Source organism: Hipposideros armiger, unplaced genomic scaffold (assembly GCF_001890085.2).
Source record: "Hipposideros armiger isolate ML-2016 unplaced genomic scaffold, ASM189008v1 scaffold_204, whole genome shotgun sequence".
NCBI lineage: Eukaryota > Metazoa > Chordata > Mammalia > Chiroptera > Hipposideridae > Hipposideros > Hipposideros armiger.
Genome location: NW_017731554.1, coordinates 1322201 through 1342096, shown reverse-complemented (window position 1 = coordinate 1342096; position 19896 = coordinate 1322201). Strand labels below are relative to the sequence as shown.

At 37.4% G+C, this 19896-nt stretch overlaps 1 protein-coding gene across 13 annotated transcripts in view; it reads left to right on the top strand.

The window, feature by feature from the left end:
• The window catches only part of ARHGAP20 (Rho GTPase activating protein 20), a 139397-nt gene that overhangs the window by 53961 nt on the left and 65540 nt on the right, over positions 1–19896 (top strand). The window contains exon 1 of one of the 13 annotated variants that reach the window (XM_019653673.1): positions 10395–10514. The exons of the other annotated variants lie outside the window; for them this stretch is intronic. Coding sequence (XP_019509218.1) covers positions 10513–10514 — 2 coding nt within the window. The 5' untranslated portion in view covers positions 10395–10512. Of the gene's footprint in view, positions 1–10394; positions 10515–19896 lie in introns of those variants that run through there. 13 annotated transcript variants of the gene reach the window in all.

Below are 19896 nucleotides of genomic sequence, written 5' to 3'. Positions count from 1 at the left end.
CAGGGAGTGTAGCCTACGCCGTCGCCAGCGACTCACAGCAGCCCAGCTCCAGGTTGAGCTGTCGTTCAGCATCTTAGCTGTAGAGGGCAGTGTCACTGGCCCTCATATGTGGGATCCGAACCGGGGCCCTCTGGCATCCCAAGCTAGTTCTTTAACCAACGCACCACTCGGCCGGCCCTACCATATTGTTAATTATATTCCCTATGCTTTACTTTACATCCCCATGACTACTGTGTAACAACCAATTTGTACTTCTTAATCCCTTTCCCTTTTTCACCTACCCTCAGCCCTCCTCCCACCTGGCAACCATCAAAATGTTCTCTTTTTTGAGTTTGTTTCTGTTTCATTTATTTGTTTATTTTATTCTTTAGATTCCACTTATACATGAAATCATATGACATTTGTCTTTCACCGTCTGACTTACTGCACTCAGCACAATACCCTCTAGGTCCATCCATGTTGTCGCAGATAGCAAGATTTCATTCTTTTTTACGGCTGAGTAATATTCTGTTGTATATATGTACCACCTCTTCTTTATCCATTCATCCATTCAGAGACACCCAGATTGCCTTCATATCTTGACTTATGTAAATAATGCAGCAATGGACATATGGATGCACATGTCCCCTCGAGGTAACATTTTGGGTTTGTTTGGATTAAATACCCAGAAGTGGGATTATTAGGTCCTTCTTTGGGATTCAACCCCTTCCAAAAAACTGATGGGAGAACAATTTGTCCCTCTTTCTTTTCAGCCCTTGCCTTATCCTATTAGTATTTATTCACTTGTATCTCATTCTCATAGTTCTATCTATAAGCCAGTGATAGTGAGCTCTTCTAACACATACCTCAGGTAACTAGGAGGTAGACCACTCTGAAAACAAAAACCTCTGAGGGAGTGTTCCTCAGAATGTAGTTCTGGGACCAGGAGCATCAGCATCGCCTGGGAATATGTTAAAAAATACTGATTCTATAGCCCCACCACATATTGAATCAAAAATTCTAGGAGTAGGGCCCAGCATTCTGTTTTAACAAGTCCTCCATATGATTCAGATACAGGCTAAAATTTGAGAATCTCTGTTCTAGCGTTCTCTAGGTGAAGTCTTATTCTCGGAAGTGATTAAGCCACAGCCAGGTAGCATATCCCAGGGAATGAGATTCAGGTAATACAGTTAATCTTTAGCAACATGAGGAGAGCAATTTCCAGGCCTTTTCTGGATTACTAAATGTCTGGAAAGAGCTACTAGAGGCTCTGGAAGCCCAAGACAAAAACAAACAAACAATAAACAACTACAACCTAAATCTTAGATGTTGTAGGTGTGGCCAAACCTTAGTCCTCACTATAAAAATTGGGTCGTTGCTGAACAGTATCTTCATGTTTCACTATACTTGCATTATCTCTCTCTGCACACATTGTAACCTATCATTTCTTTAGGGGTCTGCCCCTAGATAAGAATGGTTTTTCAGCACATAGTCTTGTTTTATCTGCTTTCCCTCCTACATAGACACAGTGAAACAGATAAAATTAGTAGTTCTTCCTACGTGCCAGGCATAAATTATTACTTGCTGTTTCCAGTAGGAGGGACTCTCTAATGGGCTACTTTTAAATATGTATGCTAGTTTTTGTGCCAAGGAGGAGATAGGAACTGTACTATCTTAAAGAAGAAGAGAATTATACTCAGGCTGCAGGGAGGCAATTGTTTTTCTAAAGAGGCCCCCCTATACTTCTTAATATTTCTAGAAAAGTCCCAAATAACTACTACTGCAAAGGATGTGTGGTGCCTGTGCTCTGTGATGGAGAAGCACTGCTGCCAGCAGTACCAGCCATTACGTGTTGAGCACGGATCTGTACCTTAGGTGAATGATCTCATTTAGTCCTCATGACAACCCTGGGAGGTAAGCATTAATACTTCCATTTGACAGACTGGCAAAATGCATTTGAAAGTGCTTAGCCAACTGTCCAAAGTCACACAGTCTTGAAGTAGCAGACCAGGCTTCAAACTCAAGTCTATCTGACTCCAAAATTTATGCTCTTAATCCTCATCTCTTGGTACTCTCTCCCCACATCTTTAGCCCTAAACAATTCTATGGTTTATTTACCTCTCTTTCCCTTGAATATACTCCCCTTCTGTTTCTCCACTTAGAGAACTACTTTAAGACTCAATTCAACTTATGCCTTATGACACTTTTCCTGGTCAGATTTTTCTGTCTTCCCTTTCTAAGCTCCCCCACCTCCTCATGCTAAATCCCCATCAAGATTTTTCATTTAAACTGTTATATCTCTCTCACCACACATTGTAACATAATCATTTTTTTAGGAATCTATCTCAGTGGCCAAAGACTACCTCATAGCCAAATTTAGTTTTTTATTTTCCTTCCCCATAGCTCCAGCCTACATTTATATTTCCATTCCATGAGATTTTCAGAATCTTAGAAATTTAAAACTGGAATGATCTTAACAAAAAAAGAAGAAAAAGAAGAAGATGATGATTTAACTCCCATCTTCAAAGACCAATGGTTGAAAAAATATTCAATGGCTGATAACTGTTGCTTTCTTTAATAAAATAAGTCCTCAAAAGACCATCATTCCCATCATAACAATAAAGGCCATACAGTCTTCAAAATTTTAACTTTCTTGAATTGATTAGTGAACTGAGTTTATAAGAAAGTCAAGTGAACTAAATTCCAAAGAGTGACAACCCCTCTGAAAAGAGATTGGACACATAAATTGTGTCACATTTGGAAGAGCATAGGATGAAGATGTAGCCATCATCATAATGGGTGAGAAGAAACCTACTAAAAGTTTAATGTGTTTCTTAAAGAGCAAGTGTGGGCTAAAGCATCAGTTTAAAGTAACTGGGAGCCCCAGTTATTTTCTTCTTCATGGGCCTCTACTTGTTTTCTCAAAAGAAAGATTGGAGGTAAATCGGGAAATGGAAAAGAGCATACCTTAGTGGCACAGGGATGTAAAAGTTGATTGGTTTCCTCTATGAGAAAGGCATGAAACACTGCCTTCTTCCACAGAACCTTCTTTCATGTTAAGCAAAAGCCTTAAGCCACCAAGGAGGGACAACAGATTCTCTCATCCTCGGGGCCCAGATGAAGTTCCTTGCTTCCTGGAGAGGGGTAGAAGCAAAGCCCTCTTGGAGAAGAACATCTCTATCACCTACATGACTTCGGCAAATATCCACTGCTTCTGGATTCCGCACCAATACAAACCAGAGATCTGCTACCACTGAGGGAGAAGCCAGAAACTCTCATCTGCCCAAGAGCTGTCACGGATGTAAGGCAGAATTTAGCTGCCATGGGGATTGAGGAGGGGCAGGGATGTGAGAAGACCTTACCATAGTGGCCCAGGTGCACAGACTGCCAAAAATTGAGACTGACTGGGAAGACTGAGGATCTCACATGCCCCACCAAGAGCCTAATGCTGAGTACTCTAGTAGCCTATTGCTAGGGCAAGAGCAAGAGCTGGTGAGAGATACCCACCTTATTTCTCCTCCCTCCCCTACAGTGCAGGCATGCAGGGACTGATAAAAGCTGCAAGGAGAGCAAGGACAAGGAGAAAAACTCTCATATTCCAGGCATCACACTAAGCACAAGGCAACAGCTCATCACTAGAAGAATCTGTGGGACCCTCAGGTTAAAGATAACAGCAAAACCCAAGCCCATCTCAACAACGACTGAATTGACTCAACTTCTAATGGCCTAATACAAGAAGAGTCATGCTCACTTCCTTGAGGATACTATTGACCTCAGTGTCTATTGTTCTTCTATCACAATGTCCAGTAATCTGTCAAAAACTTCACAACACATTAAATGGCAAGAAAGAAACCCATTGTTGAAAGATGAAACAGTCAGCCAGACTGTGAGGTGAACCAGATATTAAGAAATATCAGACAGGAATATTAAAACAACTAGATTAATATGTAAAGGATCTAGTGGAAAAGGTGGACAGCATTCTTGCAACGAGTTTATCCTCAGACTTGACACAGCTGAAGAAAGAATCAGTAAACCTGAAGATGGATTAACAGAAATTTTCCAAAGTATAACACAAAGAAAAAAGATGTGAAACATCCAGGAGCTGTGGGTGGAACAATATCAAATGGTTTAGTATAAATGAATTTAGGTGTTAGAAGAAGAGAGAAAAATGGGGCAGAAAAAATATTTGAATACATAATGGCCAAGAATTTTACAAAATTAATGAAGATCAAGCTCAGAAACTCTCATGCTGAATAAGTAAAACTCAGGTCCTCCTACATTTATAGTGGAGGGAGAATGTCCAGGCAAGGAGGGATGTCTGGAACTCTCAATTCAGTGTCTTGTCCCTTGACTTCATACACCATTGAGGATCACTCCCTAGTTATCACTGCTATCACCACACTGGCAATTTAACACTCTGCCCCAAGTGTAGATAGAAGAATCTTCCCTTAGTGCCAGCATCACAGCCAGGGAAGACTAAATGGGATTACTTCAGCAAGACACAGGACTGCATTTCTCAATTTGTTTTCAGTATAAATAGGAAGCATCACTGCTGTCAGATGTTCAGTTGGGAAGAAGAAAGTTTCTTGATAAATTTTCACTGTACATTTAACAGTAAAAGCTCTGGAACACAGGAAAATAAACCTTTTCTACCTGATGTTCCCCTCAGGTTCCTTTTTCCTGATATTATATATTATATCAGCGGTTCTCAACCTTCCTAATGCCATGACCCCTTAATACAGTTCCTCATGTTGTGGTGACCCCCAACCATAAAATTATTTTCGTTGCTACTCTATAACTGTAATTTTGCTACTGTTATGAATCATAATGTAAATATCTTTTTGTTTTCCGATGGTCTTAGGCAACCCCTGTGAAAGGGTCGTTCAACCCCCAAAGGGGTCGCGACCCACAGGTTGAGAACCGCTGTATTATATCTTCACAGAATGTAAACTGTAGAAGGGATAGTCGTTGTGTTTCTCATTCATTTCTTAGGACAATGCCTGGCAATTATTAATTTATTCAACAAATATTTAAGTGACAACAGTGTATTAGGCACTTTTCTAGGCATTTGGGTATGTAGTTGTAAGGTCCCTGCTTGCGTGGAGTTTACATTCTAGTGGGGGGATATGAATAGCAAAACACAAACAAATGAGAGTATTAGAAAGTAGTACCTAGTGTGAGAAAATAAAATGGAGCAAGAGAGACAGTGACTAGGTAAGATAGTTAAGCAGGTTTCCCAAGCTGGACCTCTTTTAATATCCCATGGAAGATACTAGGAGAAATGTTGGGCCCTAAGGGAAATAAAGACAATGACATACCATTAGAAAATATCATTTATAAATTAGGACTTGTTCTTTCCTCTTTTTCTCCTTGTCATCTCAGTGCCAACCCCAAGGAGCTCCACTTTTTTGTAACGCACCAGATCAAAGAGTGGAAAGGCAAAACTAGGTATCTCACCCACTTCAGGAGACCTGCCTCTTCCTGTGTCACAAACCCTTACAATATCTGCCACCTTCAGAAAAGACCCATGACTAACTGACTATAAGGGGCTTTATAACAAGATGGACATTTATCATCATAATTAAGTCAGCAAATATTTGTTGAGTGTTTACTGTGGCCAGGCACTGCTGGGAATACCGCAGTGAACAAGACAGACCAAAACCCTTGTCCTCGTGGAAGTTCGGGACCCTGATTTTGTTCTGCTGCTATTTGGGGCACATTAAGCTCTGGTTCTCGAAAAGAAGTTTTACTTCCCCCAACACCACTACCACCCTTTTGTTTTCTTCTCTTTCCAAAGACTATCTACTTAGCTCCTGGTCATAAAAAGGAGAACAGAGTCTAGGCAGCTCAAAAGTAGTTAATTTGACTCTGTTTTTGTGGGATACTAACATTCCCTGTAGAGACTCAGAGTTGAGGTCAGTAGAAATGCTTTTTCTGAAGAATGAGAAGAATGAAACTTTCATCGAAATTTAATTGTGTTCTGCTTAAAGATTTGTTCTTAAATCTTCTCCAAACCCCTAGATTTAGAAACCTCTGGAATGTATTTCCAATATAATTTTATTGGGAGTGATGGAAACAGTAGAGCATTTCCCCACTAACCTCTCTTTCCAGCGAGGCCTCTATCATGGAATATTGCTTTAGCACTTGTGCCGAGTGGTCACAGAAAGCACCTTACAGCTATGCACTAAAATTTTTCACAGCCTGAAAATAAATTAGGCCACATGTGTGTTTGCTCAGCTCCACCAACACAGATGCAATGCGTGCTTTCTGCTTTGTTAAGGCAATGATGTCATTTTAGCTATGTGAAAAATGACTTAAAATGTGGTTTGGTTTTAGTTGAGCTGTCAATTTCTATTTTGTCTAGTTTATAGTATGTGAGCTTCACGCTTTAACGTGCACCAGCAGTTATAAGTATTCCATTTATTACTAACATTTTTAAAGACTTTAAATAAAAGATAAATTAAGACATTTGTTATTTACCATTAATTTATAACCATTGTGATCAATCTCTTGATAATTTGAACATGAGAAAAAAATTTGAGAATGATGAAAGGATTTTTAATATGATGATTTTAATATGATGTTTCCCCTTGACTGGTATCCAGCTGGTGAGTGCTTTAATGTTTCTTGTTTTTATTTAGTTTAGTTGTATTTCAGTTCAGCAAACATTTGTTGAGCATTTTGTAAAAAGCAAAATGAAAAGATTTGCCCTTTTTTGCATCAGGGGTTAGAATTCCAAAACAATGCTGGGCATCTTTGCACATGCTTTTGTACATGTGCACAAAACCAAGTCTTTGAGAAGGGTGAGTCTGAGAATCTGTTAACTTGGGCAAGAGAGACCATTGGCTTAGGTCATTTCTAATAGCTTTTAGCTTTTCTCACTTTTTGGAATGCTTTGATCACTTGAAAAAAAACCCAGCCACTATGAATTAAATTGCATGAAGTCTAATATTCATCTTTCTGGAATTCTCCCCCCCCTCCTCTTTTATTTTTATTTAGGAGCAATGATGGAAAAGAATTCCAGAAATAGAGTGGCGTGGATGTAAAGGTGCAACCACAATCATAAAGTTGGGTAGAGAATGGAAGCAACTAATCAAATGGGTTTGCCTCCCCTCATGAGAGTTAGTTTCTTTTTCTTTTCTTTTTTTAATTTATTGAGGTGACAGTGGTTATTAAAATTACATAGGTTTCAAATGTACAATTCTGTAATACATCATCTATAGATCACATTGTGTGTTTACCACCCAGAGTCAGTTCTCCTTCCGTCACCGTGTATTTGATCCCCTTTACCCTCATGTACCACATCCCCTCTCCCCTTACCCTCTCTGGTAACCACTAAACTATTGTCTGTGTCTCTGAGTTTTTATATCTTCACAGATTGATCTTGAGATTATTATGCTAAGTGAAATAAACCAGACAAAAGGTCAAGAACCTTTTCACTGATTTCACTGATATGTGGGATATAAAACTAAAAACAATAAAGGAACAAGACAAATAAATGAAGAAACAAAAACTCATAGACACAGACAATAGTTTAGTGGTTCCTTAGTTACTTTCTTTACCCTTTGCTCCACTGGACCTGTGGTAATCATCTGTCAAAAGAGAGAACCCCTTTTCCCCACACCTACCCTATTCCAATATTACTACCAACACAGATTCAGAGCAAAGTGGATTTTGGGGTTGGTTATAGTGTCTGAATGATAAGTTGAGAGATTTCCCAATTTTACTTTTGTTGGGTGGAAAAGAAACTAAGGACACTTGTTTGTTTAGCTATTCATTCTTCAAATATTTGAGTCCTCTGTGCAAGGCATAGTTCTAGAAACAGGCTCAGAAATAAGACATGATCCTACCTTGCTACGCAGTATAGTTGAAGTGCTCCCTAACAGCTTGCCATCCAGTTAGGGAAACATGGCACACAGATGCAAAATAAATAGAGAAATAAAAGATAATATGTAATTAAGTGCTAAGTAGCATGTTTGTAGTACATTCAGTCAACAAATAATAACACCTATTATGGGTCAGATGCTGCTAACATACCAGGATACAGACATTTTTTTAAAAGGTTTCATATATTTTCTATGTTTAGAGAGGGGAAAGATCAAGTTATGTAGGTAATTAAAACACAAACTGTGAAATTTTTCCTGTTCTCAGTGTCCTTTTAGCAAATATTTTTTTCATTGTGACCTATTTCAACCAGAAAAATGGAAAAACAGACAAAGATCATTTACTATGTTTGAGAAAAACCAGGTGAAAAGTACTGCCTACTTGCTTTAGGCATCTGTAAACCATTGTTCCAGGCCTGACTTTGCAATAAGTAGTTTCATAACCTTTAGCAAATCACCTGGTATTCTTATACTGAAGTTTTTCTCATTTGTCCAAAATATAGCTCTCCAAAAGACTCAGATCAAACGCAGACTCCTCTGGGAAGATTTTCTGATCTCTTATCTTCCTCCTTGCCCACTCCTCTTCTTCCCACTTCACCACCTAGTTATCTCCAAGGACACTTTCTGACTCTTAAACTCCCTTGGTAGTTGAGTTATACCTCTTTTCTATGATACCGCTTTTGACTTCATTATATATCATTTTTTATATAATTACACTGTTTTAAGTACAGCTGGGTTCCTGGTCAACTTAGAGGATTTTTGTGTTTGTTTTGTTTTGTTTCTTGTTTTGGTGACAGGTGTTAAGTTTACAGGGTAAAAAAAGTTATTTAAAATGCCTGTCCTTTTAAGTGCTTGTTATATCATATTTCATTCATATATTTGCACTAATAGTGACAGCCCCAGGTGAAAAAGATTATTGGAAAATAGACAATTTCTTATACAGTAGTAATTATAAAAATAGTTTCTCCTTACACTTTAAAAATCTTTTAGCACATTTGTTGACAGTATATATTATATATGTTCAATATAATAAAGCTTTTAAGGCTTGGGTTTACTTTTGTTTGAAATTGGAAAGTATATTAGATTTTAGTGCTTTAAGTGGGTAATGTCAAAATTAGATTTCCAGCATAAGCTTGCATGAGACACTTGAGATACATACTAAGTCAGCCCTATCTAAAACAAACCTATAGCATCTTTTTAATATTATTGTTTTTATTGTACCTACAGTAAATGAGTTTTAGTGCAGTGAAATAAACAACCAGATTATCTGGAAAATTTGGTTACCTAAATTTTGGGGTACTTTTATAAAAAAGAGACAAATAATATTTTATTGCAAGCTAACAGCCAATATTTACTTACTGAAAAAGCATTTCATGTTATATAGTGTTGGATTTATAAGCCTGTGCCTTTGTCTGGAATCATAATTACTGGCGTCCCTCACAACTGCTAAATCCTGTCATCAAGAATTTGGTCGCATAAATGTGTATAATTGAGTGTGAGACAGGAAGGTTGTTCAGTCCCAAAGGTTGAAACAAAAGGCATCCCAGGCTTTTTGGTAGTTATCCAAGGCTTTCATGTACAAGGTAGTTTTAAAACATCTTTTTGAAAACTGAAATAGACTGGCTGTCAAAGAAAATGTTCTGACATCTTTCCTCTGTAACATTAACTGATTCTCGATTTCAACACTGATTTTATGCAAAGCCGCTGGTGTTTGATAAAAGTTGCTGCTGCTGAGCACAAGAAAACATGCTTTGCATTCTCATATAGAAGGTACTTTCATACCCCTATGGGGGTGAATGTTCTGGAAGATATGAAAATGTCTGCTCTAATTATTGGATAGCTTTTTGTTCTGTTCAGTGTAGTTGTTTTATCTGTTATAGTGAGAGGACAGTGTTAGAGCTTTGTAATGGATGTACCAGATAATGGCCAAAACCATTTTATTTGCACTTTCTTGGGTTTAGAAACTTCTTTTTTGTGTTCCCAGTTTTATTTGGTATCTTTCAAATATGGTTTTGGACAAGTTATATGGTGATTCTACAAAATCAGCGATTCCCTAAAATTTAATGTTACCAAATTGGAATCATTTCTTCATGAATTCTCACCAGAATTGTTCTTGACAGGGTCACTCCCTAGATGACCTGATCTCTTTCATAGCTTCAGAATCTCCATTTTGATCTCTAATAGGTAATTCAAACTTCACATGTCCAAAACCAAATTTCTTATCTCTACACCTATCCGAATTACTCATGCTAAAAATCATTCTATTATCAAACCATATTAAGTCCTACCTTTGAAATATAACTAAAACTAGAGCTGTTTCTTACCACCTCCACCACTACCAAATCACCATTATTCCTCTCCTAAGTTACTACTTTTCAAGAAACCTCTAATGGGCTTTTGCTTAAGGAGCTTCAGCCAACTCATTACTGTAATTTTCTTTAAAATTTTCTTTAAGCAAGTGTTTATTACATGCTTTCACTTTGTCTTTCTCTATTCTGTTCACCAATAGATCCTGTTACTTCTCTGTCCAAACCATCCCCTCTTCCTATCTCACTCAGGATAAAAGGTGGAATTCTTTGTATGGCCTATGTCTACTTCATGGGCTGTTATATCCCGTGTCTTCAACAATGTACTGTAGGCAACCATTAATATGTAAGTGAGCAAATTATTTGTAAATATGGAATATGATTTGGGACTTAAAAAATAAAAGTTAAACAGTATCAACTAGTTTAGCCATCTCAATATAGAAAAACAACACATTGGATTAAAATAGTCCTTTCTATTTAGCATCCATTAAAAATGTATTTCCTCTTTTATTTCCCAAATGATTTACTTTGAAATAAAATTATCATGCCAAGAATGTGCTTAAAAATTAATTTCAAAGCCTTTAATTAGTTTCTTTTTTTCTTTAAGAGACTTCAGCTAACTCATTGCTGTGATTTTTTTCTTTAATGTCTTAAAGCAAGTATTTATTATGTGGGTCTTTCTTACTCTAAAATGTGTTATGTAGGTATTTTGGTAAAATAGTAGTAACGGTTCCATCTTTATGTCTTAAAAAGTAGTAAAGCTAAGTCTTCTCTATTTGTTATGAATCAACTGATTGAATTAACTCATTTATGTATCCGCCTGAGTGTTGACATTGTGGCATACATAAGTGAGCTGGAAGTAGTGGATAACTTAAGTCACTGCCTTGATTATACTGCCTTGAGTTTCTAATTCTTAGGTATAATATGATATTTCTTAATTTTTTAATTAGAAGTTGTCAGATGATATTTTTTAACTTTAGTAGATATAGAAATTGTAACTAGAACTACCTTTAATCAGATAGGACCCTTTTGTGCCTTTCAGTGGACCATTATATAATTAGTACCTGAACAAAAATACTCAAAGTACTAGAGTGCCCAGACAGCATATTGCTGACTTGGTTCATTGTTGAATGAACAAATGAACATATAACCATATCACATTGTAATCACTATGTGTGTAAATTTCCTTGAGTAGCATAAATATGTTTGATAATCTTATCTGATTCAAAATGACTCAAACCAATTTTACTTAATTGATAATTATGATACACAGTATTTTTAAGTGAACAGGCCATACAAGCAACTAAATTGGTTTGGAGATTTCCCCAGTCCTTAGTTGAAATCTGTCTGTTCGTATTCATTCTTTCATAATGAACTGAGCTACTCTTCTTGAGGAGTTGCCACTTTCACTGGAGTATTTGAAGTTCTAAATTCTAAAACTCAGGTTTTTCTCTAAGGGGGCTTACATAATTATGCATAATTTGTATGTAATTTTTAAAATAGTTATCAGAGATAATGCTCATAATATCTTGTTCTTTCTTGTAGTATCTTGTCAAGTGCTTTATACTAAGTGAATTCCTAATAGATGTTGAGCAACTTCTGTGTCAAGGCTATGAAGAAGCTAAGTCTGTTCCTTTCTTTGGAAATAGTGTCTCTGTGTAGGGTCTTGTTCTGCTAGTATAACTGTTTATTAATGTCCTTCTCTCACCTTCACACTCTCCTTCCATATTGCTATTCTGTCTTTGCTTATTTAATGTTTATATTTTCCTTGTTCTTTAAATGTTAGCATCATTGATATGATTGTTCTCATTATATCACATATGCTGTGTTCTAATCAGCATATTGATGATAATTTAAAAGTTCTCCTTATATTTTCTACTTTTAAAGTTTTGCTCACTATTTATCCAGCAATTCATCCATGTAACTTACAAGCCCTTATCCTAGCATAGTTCATATTGATCCTGATATTAGCATTATCTCTAGGCTGTATTCCATAACACTAACTGAACATTCAGGCTGTATAAGGAGCTACATGATGCATCATTTAATCACTAATGTTAATTTGGAAGTGAAAATCATAGTACATATTGCATATAACCGTATCATGTTATAATCTCTATATACAGTTTTCTTTGGTAATTTGAATATGACTTGATCTAGATGATGACTATTGAAATGGAATAGTACTTTTCCATGGTTTATCCCTTCAATAAGACAGGTAAATGCTTTAGACTAGATTTCCTGAAAAATGTGCTTTTAATGTTGAAATGTTAGAGGTAGTCATGAATATCTAATGGACAGATTTTTATTGTGGAATTATATAGAATTTTGATGTTGACAGTGATTTTTTTTAGCTTCATTTTAGTAGTCATCTCTTCTTGTTCTAAATTACTTCTGGAATACTTTATTCTCTAAGACTCATCATGCTTACCTTTACACAGGCAATATAGAGAGTTCTAACCTGATATCATCATAACCAGGGGTAAAACAGGTGCTAGAACTTGAGTGCTAGGTTAATGAGTTGGGCTTACTCTTTAGAAAGTGTGCATGCCATGATCATTGATAAAATACATCAGGAAGATTAATTTGAGAGACATAAGAAGTGAGTAGTATAATATACATTGAAGAAGAGAAAGCGAGGAAGTAGAGTCCAGTTAGGAGTTCATTGCAAACTACAGTAGAGGTTATGAGGATCTAGACTCAGGAGATTTTATTTTATAGTTAGAATATTTTGTAGATGTAAGATGTGATTATTTGTGGGGAACAAAAGAGAGGAGAGTCAAAAGTAACACTACATCCTTCATACACACACATTGCTGGTGGGAATGTAATATGGTACAGCCACTGTGGAAAACAGTTTGTCAGTGCCACAATAATTTAAACATAGACTTACCATATGATCTAGCTTTTCCACTCCTGGGTATTTACTACAAAGAAGTAAACGCAGATGTTCAAAACAAAAATATGTCTGTGAATTTTTATAGCAGCACTATTCACAATAGCTGTAATACAGAAACAGCCCAAATGTCCATCAACTAGTGAATAGATAAACATTCCATTGTATGGTCTAGCCATACAATGGAATATTATTCATCAGTGAGAAGGAATGAAGTACTAATACATGCTACACTATGGATGAGCCTTGAAAATATTATGCTAAGTGAAAGAAATCAGACACAAAAGGCTACATATTATATGTTATGAAATATCTAGAATAGGCAAATCCATAGAGACAAAGAAGCTAGTAGTTGCCAGGGACTGGGTACAGTGAGCAACGGTTAAGGTACAGGTTTTCCTTTGGGGATGATGAAAACATTCGGGAGCTAGAGAGTGGTGATGGTTGTACAACATTGTGAATATACTAAATATCACAAATTATACATTTTAAAATGGTTAAAATGGTAAGTTTTAGTTTATTTGTATTTTTAATTTAAAAAAGTAATTCAAAATGAGCTAGGTTAAAAAAAAAAGTAACACTAGGGCAAGAATCATACACTTAAATGCTTTCAGGTCCCTGAGAAGTGCAGTAAACAAAGTAAAGAAGTGGCAAGAAAGGGAGTGTGGTGAACTGGGCATTCGAAACCAAATGTTTTTGAAACCTCTGCATGTGTGAGCCAAATAAAATGTGACTGTGGGCTGTGGGTTTCAACATCTGCCACAAACTAAACTGAACAAAGATGATGGATGTCAAGGAGATAGCTGATGTATAACTAGACTCAAAGTTTCACGAGAGTCAAGGATAAATCTAAGTTGTTTACCCCGTATCATCACTATTTAGTATAATGCCTAGCCAATATATAAATGTAGATGCTCAGCAGAATTTGTTGGATGAAAAATAAATAAAATTAGTAAAAAAAATAAAGGCTGGGCAGTAAGTCTGTATTCCTTTTCTTAGTCAATTCTATCTCCATCTCACTGCCTCCCCTACCCCCCAAAGATTGCAAACTAATCAATTTGCAAACTTGAACAGTCTATTTTTAATATCTCTTAAATGTTTTTTTTCTTTATCTTCTGTCCTTTTGTCACTGCTACCTCAGTTCCATGACATTTCTTGCCTAAGAACTGCAATACATTTCTAAAGGTCTTCCTTACTCTACTCCTAAGCTTGTCCTCCTCTATTTTCTTCAACATATTACAAAACACAGTGTCCTGCTTTAAAGCTTTCAGATAAAATCTAAATGTAATAAGAAAGCATCCATAATATGGTCTGTTCCTCATTTGCTGCTACTCTTCCCCAGGCCCTTGTCACTCCAGCTTTCCCGTAGTTACTGAAGCACACCATGCTTGTTTGATGTGCCCTTCTTTCTATCTAGACTGCCCTCAGCCTTCATTGGTCTGTCCATCCTTTAAGACTTTGGTTCCTCCAAGAAATTTTCCTAACCAATCCAGTCTCAAATAGGGGCTCCTGGTTTTGCTCCTGTGTGTGCTCCCTGTACTCTGCCTTTCTTTCATCACACTTGCCTCATTGGTTTATCATTGTGTTAACTTGTCTGATTCCTGTATCACATTCTTAACTCCTTGAGCTGGGACCACATCTGTCTGCAGTGCTTGACACATGGTAGGCACCCAGCAAAGGCAACTCTTATCACTATTACAAATAATGATTTATATTGTGATTATAAACTCAATATATGCTGAATGAGAACATTTAAGAGGTACAAAACAGGATATAAGTGCTAGATAGCATATAAGAGATGTCAATCCAAGGATTCAACTGAGAGAAAACTTTCATGGACTAGATCGCATTTGGATGAGCAGTGACCATGTGCTAGACTTTGAGGTTATCAAGATCCTATCTAGTACTTGTCATCATAATCACTAATTAATTACCACTTACAAGCATAGACATTTCTAAGAAGTATTCTGAAATTTAGTTTATTTTCTTTTGTGATTTAAGATGAAGCAACACCACCTCTAAAACTATACCTAGAAGTGGACTCGCTTTTAGAATGAGCCTTAGTAATAACTAGTAAGAGATATTACTGTAGCCACATTTATGAAAACTATCACCTAGTTTTAGTAAAAAAAAAAAAAAAAAAGGTTAAGGTCCTAAAACTCCTTTTTTTGCCTTTAAGAAATAGCTTCACAAACCTATTTGAAAATGGAATGCTAAGAAACAGGCAGCAGGTTAATTCTTAGACTGTGCTTGTATTTGTTAGAGCATCTTCGAGCTCTGTTAATTACAACTTGTAAATCCTAATCAGGCTATATTAAGAGGCTAAATAAAAGGTTATAATCTTACCCTCCTTCCTATTTCCATACTCTGAGACTAAAATAAACACATCTACATTGCACTCAGAATAAAAATAAACACTTCAGAGTCACATAATTGAGAAATACATTTTTAAGTAGGAAACACTAAGATTTTAGTTTTAAAAAAACACAAAGGTTATTTGTGTTTTTGTTTCCTTCTACAAAAGATTTTTTTCTTTCTAGATTATGTGAGTGCTGAGATGTTTATTTTTACTTGAGTAAATTCTACTGCATGAATGTTGGTGGTGGATTTTAAACTAGTGCTTAGCTTGCTAAAGACGTGAGGCATCTCTTGCCATAATTACATGTAGGGCTTTAAAATGACAGACTGTAGACATGTATGTTGATAAATCCATGCTAGAAAAAAAAATGTTTAAACTTATGGTGGATTCTTCCCCACACCACCATCAAATCTACTTATTTGAAAGTATTATTGTGAGGTGGAAAATGGGTTATTATGAAAACCCTTTGGAATTGCTTTTAAACATAAACCATTATTTTAAATAACCTAATCAACCTTTGGCCTATGCTAACCCCAAGCAAAAAAAAAAAAATGTTTCATTCCCTCATTGCTTCAAGTTCACCATTATTCATAAGCATTTAAATGTTTTAGAACTGTTGCTTAAACCAGGGGTCAGCAAATTATGGCCCAAACAGGCTGCCTGTTTTTGTAAATAAAGTTTTATTGGATCACAGCCACACCTGTACATTTAGGTATTGTCAGTGGCTGATTTTGTGTTACAACGGCAGTTGAGTAGTTGACAACAGAAACCATATGGCCCACAAAGCCTAAAATATTTACTGTCGGACTCTGAGTAATAATTTGGGGATCCGTAGTTTAAACCATACTGCTGTCTAATGGTTTATCATTATAATCAAAAACCAGTTGTTTATTGAATACCTAAAACCAAAATGGAAAAGATGGTTTTTCCCCTTGCAAAGTTTTCCTGTCAGGCGATTAAGAAACTAAAGCTATGTAAAAGCTATGTTGGCCATTCCTTCATCCATTTATTGTTTGCCAGCCTTGTCCTTGCTCAGTTTTCACAAGAACAAGTAAAATTTCATTCTTGTTTTCTATAAATTTGAAAATCACTACATAATAAAAGATGCCATTATGCCGCCTCCTGCTTTTCCACCCCAAAAGAATTTGAAATAGAAAGGATTTTTCTCTGTGGTGGTGAATATGGGCCTTTTCTCTCTGCTCAATTCCAATCCATAGTATCAAACATAGAAACTCCCATTTTATTTTCTTTCAGAGGACTTCAATTGATTTACTTGCCTTGTTGTTCACTCATACATCTCTTTAAATTATACATAGTATATGCTTAGTTAGTAATTAGTAAGTATAATAGAATTTACATATTAGGAGAGATAACTATAGCTCAAAAAGCACAGGAAATATTACAACAATTCTCAGAAGTTCACCTTACCTAAAGTAGAAATGTATGCTACTTACACATACTTTGAATACACAGTTATAGAATTTTAGAATGTTAGATCCAGAACGTGTTATGGAGTCTCAAGAGAACAGTGGCTCTCAAACTTCAGCGTGTATTCGAATCATCTGAATGGCTTGTTAAAATACAGAATAATGATTCAACAACCCTCAAGAGTTTCTGATTTGATGAGTCTGATGTGGGCCTGAGAATTTGCATTTTTAAGTAGTTACCAGTTCATGCTGATGCTGCTAGCAGGGGACCACACTTTACAAAAAACTATAATAGAGAAAGGGATGACTGATCACTCAAGTATTACCTCAGAGAGTTATCAAGATAGTGTATGGTCCTCAGCTTTTTAGTATACCCAGGGGAAATGAGACACTGTGACCCCATACTATTCAAATCCAAAAAAACATAAGCCAGAGTCTCCACTTATTGTGGCTGTCACGTGAACCAGATACTTGGCATGACAGAGCATGGATGGCCTCTTACACTCTATACTTTGATAAAGACCCTGACAAATTCTGTAGTTCCATTTATATGAAATTCTAGAAGAGGCAAAATTATTCTTCAGTGGGGGAAAAAAATCAGAATTGTGGTTGCCTTGAGGGTGGTAGAATGGGGATTGACTGTTGTAAGGAATGTGCAGGATTTGGAGGCTGATCAGGGGAAAAGATATGACCATTGGACAGGGTTGCATGAGAAAGGATGTCCCTCACAGCATGATACTATCTAAAGGCTTGTAGTCAAAGGGCCACCATTCAGAAGGGGAGGAGGGCAGTGGAACTCCTGAGGTGATGGAGATTGGAGAGGGTGTCTCTGGAGATTGCATGTCTAGATGAACTCTCTCAGTACCAAGGTGGGGAATGTCTGGATCAGGGAGCTCTGAAGAGTGGTAGTGAAGTGGGGTCTTACAACCACAAGCTCTATCATATCAATGGCTAACAGATGTTGGGCATAGTTTTGTAGAGTATGCAAAGCAGGCAAGCTCTAAATGGCTAAAAATCTTGTTTGGCTATTTTAAAGTCATTGATGTATGAAATTTTCAGTTTGGTTCCAGTAGACTTTTGAGCTAATGTGTCTCGCCTGCAGTGGAAAAATAAACAACCCAGGGGCCAATACATAGAGGCCATCTTCAGCTAATTTATATAACAACTGAAAAGGGACAAGAGGAAATTTTTTGGAGTGATGATAATGTTTTCTATCTTGATAAGGGTTTAGATTAGACAGAATATATTTGTCAAAACTCAGTGAATATACACTTAAGATTTGTGCGTTTAATTGTACATATATTTTTCAAAATTATAAATATTGAACTGTAGTTAATGATATGCATACTAAAGTATTTAAAGGAAAATGTACTGCTATATGCAGTTTACACTGAAATAACCAAAAATAAAATGGATTGTTTAATGAGTAGACAGAAAGATAGATAGATAAGCATATGATAAAGCAAGTATAGTAAAATTTAATGGTAGAATGTACTTTGGGGTATATCTGTGTTTATTATAAAATTTTCAACTTTGTTTTATGTTTAAAAAGTTTTATAATGAAATGTTAAAGACTACTGTGTGGAGATAGATTGGGGGATCAGTTAGGAAACAATGCCATTGCATTAAAAATAGTATAGAGCTTGAGAAGGTCCAAGATGGTGGAATAGATAAATACTATGCCTACTGCCTCCCAGGGTCACATTAAAATTACAACTAAATTATAGAACAGCCAACCTCAAGAATGATCTGAAGACTAGCTGAACAGAACCCCTATACCTAAGGATATAAAGAAGAGGCCACATTGAGACTGGTAGGAGGGGTGAAGACACAAAATGAGCTGACCCCAAACTCACAGATAGAGGTTGAACACCAGGAGGGACACCTTGGTGGTGGAGGTCCCTTCAGAAGAGGGAGAGGTCCCACACCCACGCTAAGCTCCCCAGCTTAGAGGTCCTGTGCCAGTAAGTGGAGTCCCCACATTATCTGACTGTGAAAATCAATAAGGACTCTGTTGATGAGAAGGAGTGTGGCTGGAAACCCAGACATCCTCTTAAAGGGCCCACACACAGAATCACTCACTTGCAAACACTCACCTGAGCTCCAGTGGAAGCGTGGCAACTCGAGCGGTGCCAGAGACATACAGGGAAAGACTGAGTTGTGTGGCTTTGAGGCAAGGTCGAGGAACAGCCACCATTGTCCCTGTGTGGAGCCCACCTCATGTGTAGCCTACAGGAAGGCACCATCTTTCTTGTGTTGAACCCTCCACTAAGGGGCCAATCTAGGACAGAAGTGCTCTGGTAAAATCAACACATGGACACCATTTTGGTGACACCCAGGGTCCCTGCCCCACCTAGCTAGTGCTGCATCGTGGGGTGCACTCTTGGCTTTTGGGTGGCTTGTCCCACCCACAAGCTGTGGAAGCCTTTTATAGTAGCAGACAGCCCATGGTGGCCGAGGGTACTTTTGGTGGTGGGCAGTGAGCCACAATTTGCACTGCAGCCTCTCTTGGGTAGCTCTCAGGGATCTGTGGGCCTGAAGCAAACACTGGCTGGCCACAGTGTTCTCAGGGTGTTTTGCAGAATGGTCATGGGCTCGATGCTGGCACAAGAACTGAATCTGCATTAAATTTGTAAAAATCACCTCACTTAACCCATGACTCCCTGGTGCTCCATGCAACACAGCTAGTGCTGCATGGCTGGGGACACTATCAGTGCTGACACAACCAGCCCAGACTGCACACCAAGGAGGCTCTTTCAGTAGCTGAGCCTTATGGCAGCCAGCAGGTGGCAACAGGCATGGGGGCCCTGGGCCTTTTGCTAAACTGCCCCAGGCATAATACTGGTAGCAACTGGCCTTGGTTTACAGCGAGGCTACTCCCATATGCCTCCAGGTCCAGCACAGGCAGCAAACAACCACATGTAGTTTTGTAGCTCCTACCAGTTAGCTCCGGGCCAGTCACAGGCAAGGCTGAAAATGGCCTGCATGGGAGCCCCTCCCAAGAGACACCAGAAACAACACATCCAGAGACCAGCTTTAGACCACA